At 38.8% G+C, this 12319-nt stretch overlaps 1 protein-coding gene across 4 annotated transcripts in view; it reads right to left on the reverse strand.

Moving 5' to 3' along the window:
• Positions 1–509: 509 nt before the first annotated feature.
• The window catches only part of LOC102217791 (double C2-like domain-containing protein beta), a 49010-nt gene continuing 37200 nt past the window's right edge, over positions 510–12319 (reverse strand). For 3 of the 4 annotated variants that reach the window (XM_023333566.1, XM_023333567.1, XM_023333564.1), the window contains exons 9-11: positions 9261–9342; positions 8910–9006; positions 3702–6065 (exon numbers count right to left, since the gene is read on the reverse strand). In XM_023333566.1, coding sequence (XP_023189334.1) covers positions 5860–6065; positions 8910–9006; positions 9261–9342 — 385 coding nt within the window. In that variant the 3' untranslated portion in view covers positions 3702–5859. Of the gene's footprint in view, positions 6066–8909; positions 9007–9260; positions 9343–12319 lie in introns of all 4 variants that reach the window. The other variant, XM_005807765.2, reaches the window with a different exon arrangement.

Consider the following 12319-nt stretch of genomic DNA (forward strand, 5'->3'; position numbering starts at 1 on the left):
TCATGGTTTTTGTCAACCACCATTGTTTCCCTCGAAGGTTCATACAAGAGCATATCAACACAATGTTTTTGGGACTAGGGATACGATGAAACACCCGTTGGCCTAGCTCAGTTAATCCAGAGTTATGCTAACTAAAAACACTCAGAGATTTCTAGAGATCAGGGTAATCTGGACAGCATATTGTAATGTAGCTTAAGTTACAATTTAGCTACTCTGTTATTTTACTTTTAGTCGAGTTTTGACAAGCACATTTTTTCAGTCTTCTAATCGACTAAACTTTTAGTAAAATAAAATATGAAGTAATTTCGAAATGATGGTTTAACCAGTCGTAAAAGAGTCACAACATACCCGCTTTGGTTTTCACCACTCTTGTACTAACTCACCATCTTGGAACAATTATACTAATCTAAGACAGGAAGGAATCTACTGAAGGAATCACTTAGAAATTTTAAGTGTCCCCTTAGCCGGTTGAAAAAAAGGCCAATGTGACACTCAAAGCAGGACAGAAGACCACTGAAACAGTTTCAGTTTATTTTGAGAAGTAGTTACACAAACCCAACACAGGATGGCAGCCATACTGTGGGATTGACAATGACAATAAATACACAGGGACTCCACATCGCATTCCCGCGTCAGCCCTCCTGCATAATCACCACTGTTTTCAATTCAAGGAAGACAAGTGTTAAAGTCTGTGACAGTAAAGGATTTCTTAAAAGCAAAAGCTTGCTTTGTTGAGCACAGCAACTGAGCAAAAATTACCCTGAATAATTTTATTCACAAACACACACCGCATGAATGGCACAGACTGTAAACACATCAGTATGCAGAAAGATCAGTTGGAGTCGCACTCTATTATGCAAGCTGATGGCAATTGCTAAACATGCAGCTGTATTGCAGATAAATGATTACGCAAGCAAAGCAGAGGTCAATAGACAAGAGCCTGAAAATACTGCGACTGTAAACAACAGAGCCAGAGATGCACAAAAATAAGCAACCATCCGGCCAGAAACGTGAACTCCATTTGATCTCCTTTACCCAGCCTCAGAGTAAACAAAGTGCAGAGTATTCCCAGAAATTACATGAGCTTGCTGTTTGGGTTGATTATCTCACTGCTGACGTGCTGAGACGTTAAATGTGCATAGAGAAAATACACAACAAACCCGCCCAGATTTGCCTAATCCAGTTCCTAAAGTTATTAAAAGATGTAATTGAATATTTGGTTAAGCCTCCTAAATCTTCATAATACCCAAGCCCTTTTTTTGTTTAGATTGAACACAACAAAAACACTGAAGGACCCCAAGGTTGTTGAAGGACATGACGGGATATGAGCAGCTGGATTGATTATCAGTTAGCAATCTCCCCGAGGCAACCGACCGACTGTGTTCTTTTGTATGACCAAAGATTACATGCCAGTGAAGGTGGGCAGTCGATATCCTGCTAAGTATTAAGACAATCAAGGGACAATGTTATACAGAAACAAATGTAGATTTATTTTTAGACAGCTGTAGACCATGCATGTAGAGATGGTCATGTGAAAAGCTTTGTAACTTGTCAGAAATCTGGATGTGAGGCTTCAGCAACACCGTTTTAGTTATTTTGTAAAAAAAAAAATGTAAAAATTGACATGTCATTCTAATTAAGGAGTGTTGTGTTACACGTGCCACATCAGCGAGTTCAGATAATGCAGACATCATTAAAATATAAATAAAAATACGGATCCCGAGGATTACTAAATCAGTGTAAGGGTAAAAGATTCTCCATAAGCAATTGCAGCCTCTGTTTAGTTATGCACCAGGATGAAAATGTCTTTCTTATGTCCTAAAAGCATAGTTTTTTAAAAGTGTTTCTAAAAATTAGTTTCTGACAAAAATCTCTTTCCTTTTGAAAAAAAAAAATGTTAACCTTTTGCTAATATACAGGTTAGTGTGACAAGGTCTAAGTTTGTTCTAATTTCACTGTATAAAAGTTGTGATGCAAAGATTTAAAAAAAAAAAAAAATTGTATTGTTGGAAAACAAGTTTTAAAACTCTAGCCAATCAGCTAATAGCTTGCTAGCTGTCTTTTCAGCAGTGCCACCTTGACTTGACTATCTGTGTCTCTAGCTGAACAGGACTTTGTGTTCTAGCAGCCTTCTATAAGCCAGCTGAGTAGATTTTAAACCTTGGTAGTGGTATCACAGAAAACTTTGTGTTTATAAAGGGTTTAAAAGATTGGTACGCATTGATAGAAATAACCGACCCATTTCTAATTGAGATTAAATCATAAGAGGGAACTCTGTTCTGTTAGCCTGTAAACTGCACAGAGATTCTCTGTAAATAATGAAGTTTGACAGAAAAGGATATCACTATTGATCTTATACACAGGATCAATGCATCTAAGATTCTAAGATTCAGGCAAATGTCTATAGCAAGAAAGCATGCAGCAGTGGATTAAAAGACTTGGTCAAAAGAAACTGCACAGTCTGATAACTGTTTTTATCAATGAAAAATGGCAACATTTCCCCGCTGAAAGAAAATGTTGCGTCACCATTGTGTTTTATTAGAGCAGAACCAGAATCACTGCAATATGGTGAATTAACTTTAATCTGGCTGAAATTTGCTTCAGTAGTTCTGTAACAAGCAATACATCCAAAAGCAAAATGAGATGTCTGCTTCTCATTAACAAAAGTGGAAAAAAGAACATTAAGATTTCACGTTTTCTTTCTCAGGCTCGCACCGCTGACAGTTTTTTGTCACTATCCTGCAGCCACAACACTGTGGCCTGAGGTGGTTACAGATAATTTCTCCGCTGAATAAACCATTCTTGCCTTTTCGTCAATATTTCTTCACACCTCGGTGCGCCTGAACTGAAGCATTCTGAATGTGGCGTGAGGAGAATACAGACAGACACATGTTGCACATACAGAAAATGTAGGCACTCGTATTGTCAAAACTCCCACACACACATATATACATACACACGCAAACACACACATATAATGCTGACACATTACTGCCTGACACATAGGTGATAAAACACCACTGCCACAGACAAATAACGAAAAGACATAACACAGAAAAGGTAAAGGTACGAATCCACCGAATGGATCATCTTGTGCTTTACAGTATAATAATACGGTGTCTTATTTTGCATCAGATCGCGACAACTACTTTAAGTTAGAGACGTTTCAACAACATCCTGAAACTCCTGTAACTATGTACCACATTAGAAGTCACAAGGGTGTACAAATAGCTGGGCACTTTAACCGAATGAGCCTCGGATGGGTCTGTTAGGTGTAAATTTGGATGAAAATGTTCGACTTCCACAATGCGGCGAGGTCTACGCACAACTTTCAGTGTAATGTTTTGGTATGGCAACACTTCAATGAGGACATCATCACAATTTAGTTTACCTTGAAAAATAAATAGATTCATATTACACCTTGTCACCATCACTGAGATTAGTATGAATATATTCTAATACGTTGTGCCTCAGTTAGCGGCAACACATGACAATTTAGATTTGTAATGATATTATTATTATTGCATCTTTTATTCTTTGATTAGGTCACTGCTGCTGCTGTTGTTGTTGGACTCTTGTCAACCGTTGTTCAAGTGAGACAAACGCATCTGTGCTTGTGGGTGTGCCTTTGTCTGCGAGAATGTCTTGGGTAATCTAGTCCGGCTTGTCGCTGCTCGGGGCACCTTGCTGCGTGAGCGTGTGCCAGTATTCAACTTTCTTCCCTTTGTTTTTGAGACACTCGAACCAGTGTTTAAGTCTCTGTCCGCTTGCATTGATGCCCAGCTCCACTCCGCCTGCCAACCAAAAAGCAAAAAAACAAACAAACAACAAAAAAAGAACCATTAGCATTGAGTTAGTTTATAGTTTTTATGGTGGATACACATTTTTCATGAAGGGCCCACCCAACATGACAACATTTCCAAATGCCTCAATTTACACGTCAAACATAAAAATTGCACACTTTTTCTATGCCTAACCTTGGCTTTAGAGGTTTGATAGAAGTCTAAATGCTGTATGTTAATATCTTGTCATTACCAATTTTATCACAATTTATGGTTAAACAAGCAAAAGTATAAAACATTTTTAGCAAAACTGAAAAATGACAGCTAAGAAAGGGTATTCCATTTCTTGGTGGGCAGTTAGCATTTATAGTTGAAAACATGTCTAAGCGATATTACTCAATGGACCAATTAAAAAATCATTTTTAATAAGCTGAAACGTCTTGGTTATTAATGCCGTGTCTTTGCAAGGTAAGCCGTATGTTCTCACTCTTCTCAGACCACAAATACAGCAATATACCAGTTCCATACTTTCCATGTGCATTAGTGATAATTGTATTGTCTTTGTTGAAAGAATAATGAGAATTTTTAATATAAATTACACTCCATTCCATATTTATCTTGGAGACATGTTGTCTCGATAATGTCATTGTTACAAGCAACTCAGTCACAGAGGAGCCTGTAATGTACGCCAGCGTAGAGTTATGGATGGAAATTATGGTTCACAATTTTATTAGCAACTTAATTTTCTTCTATGACAATAAAGTGAACACCATCTCTCATTATATCCAGAAAATGTCTTGCCGATGGTGCATAGCCTGTCCTGCAGTGTTGATGTGTAAAGAATGTGAAAATAATGTGTGTCATTTCTATGTACCAGCACTGACAAATGTCATATTTACCCCATTCTCTCAAATCTCAAGGAAAAAACACAATTTTTGTGTGCAAATTGATATTATTACAGCAATATTTCAACTGAAGCTTAACTCATTTCACTCTTTTAAATTCCTATCAGCCCTAATTAAAGCATTCAGGCTTCAAATAAACAATTAAAACCAAGTTAGATGTTAGACGAGAATGAATATAGAGTCTAACATGAACATTTTATGCATAACTGTGGAGGCTGCTGAACTTGAGTTTAACAATCACCTCCCAGGTGGTATTGGGGAAAAAAGTAAGGCAACAAGCGAACACATTGTCTTTCCTTGTGAAAATCTAACAGTTGTTTAGAATCGCAGACTTTTGAAATGATGGATGAATCCTTTGCTGTCAAATCCGAAACCAATATGGACCTTGTTGTGTTACATGATTAATGAGGTTAAGGTTTCTTTCTCTGGCTCCAACAGATCATCCAAAAACAGCAACTTCTCTAATGAAATACTAAGTCTGCTCCTCTTTTTTTCATGAGTCATTATGCTGTCATTATCTAGATTCTGATTAGTGTACTGCTATCGTTGTTGCTCATTTTAACCTCAATAGAAGGAAAGTTTTAAAGACAGCCACTTTTGCTTAATGAGCTTTTAAAGACTGTCTGTCTGCCTTCTTGCTCAGATATGGTCGCACATTTGGCTCCGGAAACACGGCATCAGCTGAAAGCCGAGCTGAAGGCGACAAAACGGCACTTCAAATCCAACGGGTGAAGTTATTGAGGCTCCATTCATAATTTACACAGTATATGTGTACTGCTTGTCAGCATTCATGGTAATGAACTGACAGTGAGACTCACTTATTGAAGCAGAAATAGACGTAAGCCAAGATTCGGGATGAAAAGCAAAAGACAGAGAAAAACTGAAGGGTTGTTGGAGAATTAGATGAAAGTGAAACAGAGATAAAACACGTTCCTGATGAGTATGAGACAGGGAGATGGAGGCAGTTGTTACACAGAGGTTATTACAAAGCTCTTCCCATGCCTGTGACTGCACAGTTAATGGGGCATAGAAGTAAACAAACTTTTTGGTTACATCGACTTCTAACAACGCCTTGGAAAATGACAACCCCAAGCAAACAAGGCAGGATTGCTGATCTGCGACTTATCTTATTTCTGCCTGGGATGCTGCTGCTGGCGGGAGAAGAGCCGCCTTTAAGCATTATAGCTCATCGTCCAGAGCCAGTTTCCGGTGGAATAACAACACTTGCTGCGCCCACATAATTCCAACTCCAGAGGATCGATTAGGTGTTTTTTCATCCGGCAAGGTGCTACAGCCAAATAAATGGGTAGCCATTCAGATGCTGCTTGCAGGACAGGAAAGATGAGCATCCAAGGAAGGCGAGCTGATGCAGATACAGCTAAGGATAAAGCACAGCCTTTAAAAGCTCATTAAATCTTGATGTCCTGACATATTTTACACAAAATTATGTTTTGCTGCACATTTTTTAACTTTAGGTTTCATCCCGCATGTAATTTAGGTGTTAAATCCATAGATCTTACAGGAAACCACGGTGATAGACAATGCTTGTGCAAAGTCATGTAAAATATGAATGTCTGGGCGTGCCGTGGTGGCTTAGGGGATAGCGTGACCCATGTTTGGAGGCCTTGAGTCCTCGACGCGGTCGTCGCGGGTTCGACTCCCGGACCCAACGATATTTGCCGCAAGGCTTCCCCCTTTCCTGTCAGCCTACTTTCATATAAGGGACAAAAGACCCCCTGGAGGGGTAAAAAAAAAAAGAAAGAATGTCTTCTTTGCTATAATCTATATTCTGTGATTATGCAAATGCTATTCAAGTTTGCATTGATGAAAACATAGAAACGCTTCCTTTGAACTCATTAATCATTCATATAACTGGTTTCCCTGAAGCACGGCTGAGCAGCAGCATCTGAGTAGAACAAAGTGAATGGTGAAAAAAACCCCAACAGAAATTGCTCAGAGTTGGCCAACGCTACTCGATTGTGTTGAAACAAAGTTTTATTTTTGAAAGTTTAACCCTCAGAAGCATTCAAGATCAAGTTTTTAAATAACTGACCAATTAAACTATGGTTCACACAGCCATTTTAAAACAATAAGTTTTGAAATCCCAAAAAACAAAACTATGATAAATCATTTTCAGACTTTTTCTCCCCTTTTATATATGGTATATATCAAAAAGTTGCAACAACCTGATTGTGTAAGTATACAAGTCTTTAAACTAAAGCTACTTTGCTGAACCAATCTTTAGTTAAATTTCAGCTTTAGCTTTTCTTCAGTGGAAGTCAGTCAGTATCCCACACCTTGACCTGATAATATTTGATCTTCTTCAGGTCATTCTGCAGATTTTCTGTCAGATTTAAGCAGTTCTGATCTTTGCTCCAAGCCTTCTAAAACTTTTATTTTGTTCAGGTGAAGCTAAATGTGCTGATTTGGATGTATACTTGAGGTCATAGTGACCGTGAAACAAATAGATTTCTCTTCATCTACAGTTTTCTAGGAGACACCTGAAGGTTTTGGGTTAAGTCTGTTTGCATTTAGAATTGTTCAGAATTTCATCCACCTCTACAAATGAACATGACTGTCATGTGGTGTGCATAATGTTTATTTAGCTGTGCTCAGTGTTGTCTGTGCCAAACATACTTTTTAATATCTTGGCCTGGACGTGTGGTTGATGTTTTCTTTGGAGGAAAAGGCATCTGTCATTCTCACATGTATCCAGTTTTCAGAAATTCCTGTGGCTGCTTTAGGGCCTGAGAGCTTTCTCATAGGAAGGAGTGGGTGCTGCAGTCTGCTTTAAAACCCACTGTGGGGTTTATATGTGCTGATCTAGTCTGAACACAGCCTTAGAGCCAGGTCTGGCAGCAGGAATGCAGTGCAGCTTTCTTTTTTATAAATTGTGGAGAAAGGTTTAGTTTCAACAATGTTTCTGTTCTTAATTTTTCCAAATACGGATGACAGGATGGTGTATCTTCATTCACTTTTTAGTTCATTTTTCCTGAAAATGAGATCATTTTGATCCTTTTCAGCCTCTCGGCAAGCTAAAGTACAAAAATGACAAAATGTCAATAAAACCCGATTATGACATATAAATTTTACTTAAGGTTAATCAGATTCTTATTAACTGATGAAAGTTGTGAACCAAAAAAAAAAGACCTAAATGCTGGATATAAATAGAAACATATTTCAACAAAGTATTAATTTAAGGGTGTTCACAATAAACAGGTTTGTTTGTTCTTTAGCATTTATCATACATGATAAATTTCACAATGAATATAAGATAGTTCTAGAACAATCCATGTTGGTTTGATATTTTTGTCACAAAGCTCTCTGTTTACAATATGACTCATGAAGTAGATCACATGTTCATCTGTGTGCTAATAACCCTCAGATTAGTGTCAACATTGATGCATTGTTTCCCTTCCATTTACCTATAGAATCTCGCCTCCTACATATTATTTCCTGATGACCCGTCCCTATCAAAGAGCATCTCAGACTCGCTGTACTCTGATGCTTTGGGATTAATGCAGTTCTCTTTAACAACCTGTTTTTTTTCCTCTCTCTCTTCCCTCCTTTGTCTCACTGTTATTTTTCTCTTGGCCCTAATTAACAGAACTGGCAGGCTGCTGTAGCTGAACCTGTAATGATGATGGTTATGGGAATAGATGGATGTTGTATTGACGGCCTTTCCGCCCCGCAGGGCTGTAGCTCTCCGACCTCATCTGAACAACAACCCACACACCTGAACACCTCTCGCCGAACCGTCTCACACACATTAGTTAAAGTAAGATGCTGTGATGCTTTGAAGCCCTTTGAGGTAAAAATGCTCGTAACCCATTGTCACCACATTCTCCAGCATCTCATGCAGCTCCCATGGTGCCTCATCGCCATTATAGGGAAAGCTGTTTAGCAGTCTGATTAAGCTTCAACCATCTGATGGGCTAAATTTATGGTGAATAAGGATCCAGAGACACGCATCAAGCTTTTTGAGCTTTTCGATTTCCCGTCTTCATTTCCTATTCCACTCGGATTCCTCTCTCCCATTCAGACGCTCCCTCAAGCCTCATAATTACTCCTCATATCTCCTCCATTTTTAATCCTTCTCTATAACCACTCTTGGCCTGGTTTTTAAAGGGTTTTCTTTTGCAGATGCTATGCTTTCATCTAAACATAGTCATATTCTTTGCTGCCGCTGCTGATTTCCTCTTTGAACAGTCTCGGAGCTTACCTATGAAGTCGTTACTCATTCCCAAGTCATAGTCCCACACGGAGATCTCCAGGGTTTTCTTTGCCAGCTGGTCCAAGGTTACTTCATATGAAAATTCCTGTGCAGGTGGCGTACATAAAAGAAAATTCACATCAGTTATTCGCAAACATGGCAATGAAAGTGGCTTCATTTGGTAAATTTTCATTGAAAACGTGTTAGATTGGTGCTGAGAGCAAGTTTCGGAGGTAAGAAAAGAATCTGAAGTGGTTTTAAGAGTGATGCTTTTGCTGCAAGCTGCAGATCGTTCACAGCTCAGAGGGGAAATCAGGCGAGTTGACAGGTGTGCATTTTAGATCAAGAGGGAAACATTACCTCATTAAATTCAGGATTGAGAGTCTTTTTCTTCACTGTTGTCTTGTACTTGGACTTTTTCCCCATGTCTGGCTGCAAGATGCTGAGAAAAAGAAAAACAACAAGCCGAGACATTAGGATATCAGGTTTGCAGAGTGCAAACTCTCAGCCACACTCAGATAAAAAAAAAGTAGAATTTTAGATCTGAAAACTGCATACATTGTTTACAAGAGCCTATTTTTCATTCAGTCTTCCACTAATTTATTCCCAGAAAAGCATGTCTTAATTAGAAATGTTAAATTTTGTTCTTCTGCCTCCTTTACATGTTAGAAATTAGTATAAATTTAGCCTATACTCCACAGACCAAAGTTTATACTTCAAAAAGATTTCGGCAACCAGTATTCTTTTTAATTCTCCTTGCCATACCAACTAAGGAGAGCATTAACAACCATGCATCTGGAGGTGTTGGTTTTATTAAACAAACCTTAGAGAACCGTTAGCTGAAGTGCAATGTTGCTAACTTCTCCGAATAGAATAGCTGTTGCCTGTCTTAAAGCTGCAGTAACGTCTATGAAAAACATATCTCGTACATATTTGTTAAAACTGTCAATATGTCATGACAGCATAAACAGCCAATCAGAGCCAGGAGGAGGGTCTCAGCACTGTGAGTCACCCTCTTTTCACAGATTATCTGTCTTGTACAAAGCTGTCACGACAAATACGTAAAGAAGATATTTGAGTGAAGGGGCTCAGACCCCACCAAGCAGCCAGAAGGAGTGAGCCAGCCCACACCTGAGCATGCAGCTCTGGTAACCAAGAACCACCAACATGCTGGCAGGTTTAGTGATGGGTGCGGGGGACTGAGATGTTCTAGGAGAGAAGGAAGTTTAAGACTCTAATCCCAGATCATCAGCTGAAAAAAGGGGGTGTGAAAAAAGGGGGACCAAGTGGTCCCAGTAACCTGCAATCACTTTAACATTTGAGTTGAACTAATTTTTACTATGACTGCTGTAGCGAATGCTTGTGTGTTTGGCACCAGTTGCAGGTTTGTAAAAAGATTAAAATAAAAAATAAAAAAACAGTTAAACCTCCTGCAGCCTTTCATGTTGAAACAAAGTTTCACTACTTCTGATGTCTTTTTATATAACATCTCTGCTGAATACCAGAGACTAATGAGTGAGAATGCTCGCAAATCGCTTTTCATGAGATAATTGTGACCCAAAAGTCCTCTTAACAAAGGCAGGGACAGTGCAGGAGGGGATCAGAGAGACTGTGAGCCACAGCGAAGATCATAATCAGGCACAGGAGGCAGGAGTGCACGCTCCGGCGGAAGAGGCGGCAGAAGGTTTGCTGGAGGGCAAGAGGAGACTTCATCAGCATAAATTCAGCATCAGGATGTTCAGGTATTGAAATATCTCACTCATTCAGCCACAACTACTCCACCGCCCCCACAAGCGATGAATCCCAGCCTGACAGTTGAAGCATGAGATGGGCTCGGAGGCTGTCACAGTCAGAGAGAGTAAAGGCTGGTGGGATTAAGGTGGGGCAGAAAAGGAAGGAGGACAGAGGACTTAACGGAGAGAAACATTGCCAAATAAAGACTGAGGCCATATGTTGTACAATGACAAGTTTACTTTGTGAAAAATGTTTTTACAGCTAAATGGAGCTTCTTGAAGGGCTCTTCATAAGCAGGTCTTCTGACTTTCTGAAGGTCTTTGAAAGATTTCTTTAAGATTTTGGTTAATTATTTTATTTTATTTAGTTTAAAACATATTAATTGTCCTACAAGTGTTTTATTTCATTTTTTGTTTGTTTTTTAAGCCACTTCAGATTCATCATAAGTAAAAAAAAAATCCTTTACATTTAAACCATTGAATAATGTTTAAGACCAGTACCAGCACAGTGATTTTCAGGGAGATGTTAGGTGAAACAAGAAGGCTGGAAGTTTTCAACTTTCTATTTATTGTGTTGGTTTCCTAATCTTCACATCGTTTCAATTAAACATGCCAGCTCATGTGCATGAATTCAAATAGTTGGTGAAATGTCCTCCAACAGGTTGCAGTGAAACCAGACACTTTGTTGATTTTCAGACATGGACTGGTTTTTACACACAGTCCACAAACTGTCATACCAGATCCAAAGCTCTTATATGTGTTTTGTTTGAGCACTAAACTGCATCCAAGCTTTAACCTGACCCAAGCTATAGCCCTCAGACAAAAGATAACATGTTGGAAGAACATAGTCGTTTTCAGAAATATTGGAAGAACTGTCTTAAGCGTGATGTCATATGAACATAATTGTACTCTACTAGTGGACAGAAACAACCTACACTCTACCATCCAGTGTCATTACACATTCAAGCTTTTCAGGCTGAGTGCTGAAAAGATGCATTCTGGATGTTGCCAGAGACAAAGTTTAATTTGCTTCAGTAAAAGAAAACTGTCAGTATTTCACCAGGAATCAACATTTCCAACCAGAACCTTTGCGCTCTCATACAGCGGCAGCAACCCTGCGAGAGTTTCCAAAACACAGTGAAGACAGCATATTTCTCAGAGGTAGACAAGGAAAAGTGCATTTTACACCTAAAATACACCTTTTACACCTCAGTAAAACCATAACTGGTACAAATAAGAAGTCCTTAGCTTCTTATGAACATCATTTGTGCATAATGATGACGTTTATGACAGTACACAGACGTTCAAGAGATTCTGAGTTTGAGCCCAAGTCATCCTCATCATTTCCTCACGCTTGTCAATCTCGTGTAAGGCAGGTTTAGATGTATCTCAACAAAAATGCACATTAGGCACAATTCACAGTAAAATAGGTCCAACATAAACTTGGACTGAGATAGTACCAAGCAAGAAAAATACACAGCTGAGAAAGAAATTGCCATATTGAAGCGTGACTAAAATTTGCAGCTGCCTCTGTACAACTCAAATATATTCTGGAGAATTTCTTTGTGGTCAGAATAGACAAAGATTACGGTTTTTGGCCAAACAGACTAAAAGTGTGGTTGGAGGAATTATTAATACTAGAGATACTAATGTGTGCATGGTGATGGCAGCATCACCATGCACACA

Source organism: Xiphophorus maculatus, chromosome 5, assembly GCF_002775205.1.
Source record: "Xiphophorus maculatus strain JP 163 A chromosome 5, X_maculatus-5.0-male, whole genome shotgun sequence".
NCBI lineage: Eukaryota > Metazoa > Chordata > Actinopteri > Cyprinodontiformes > Poeciliidae > Xiphophorus > Xiphophorus maculatus.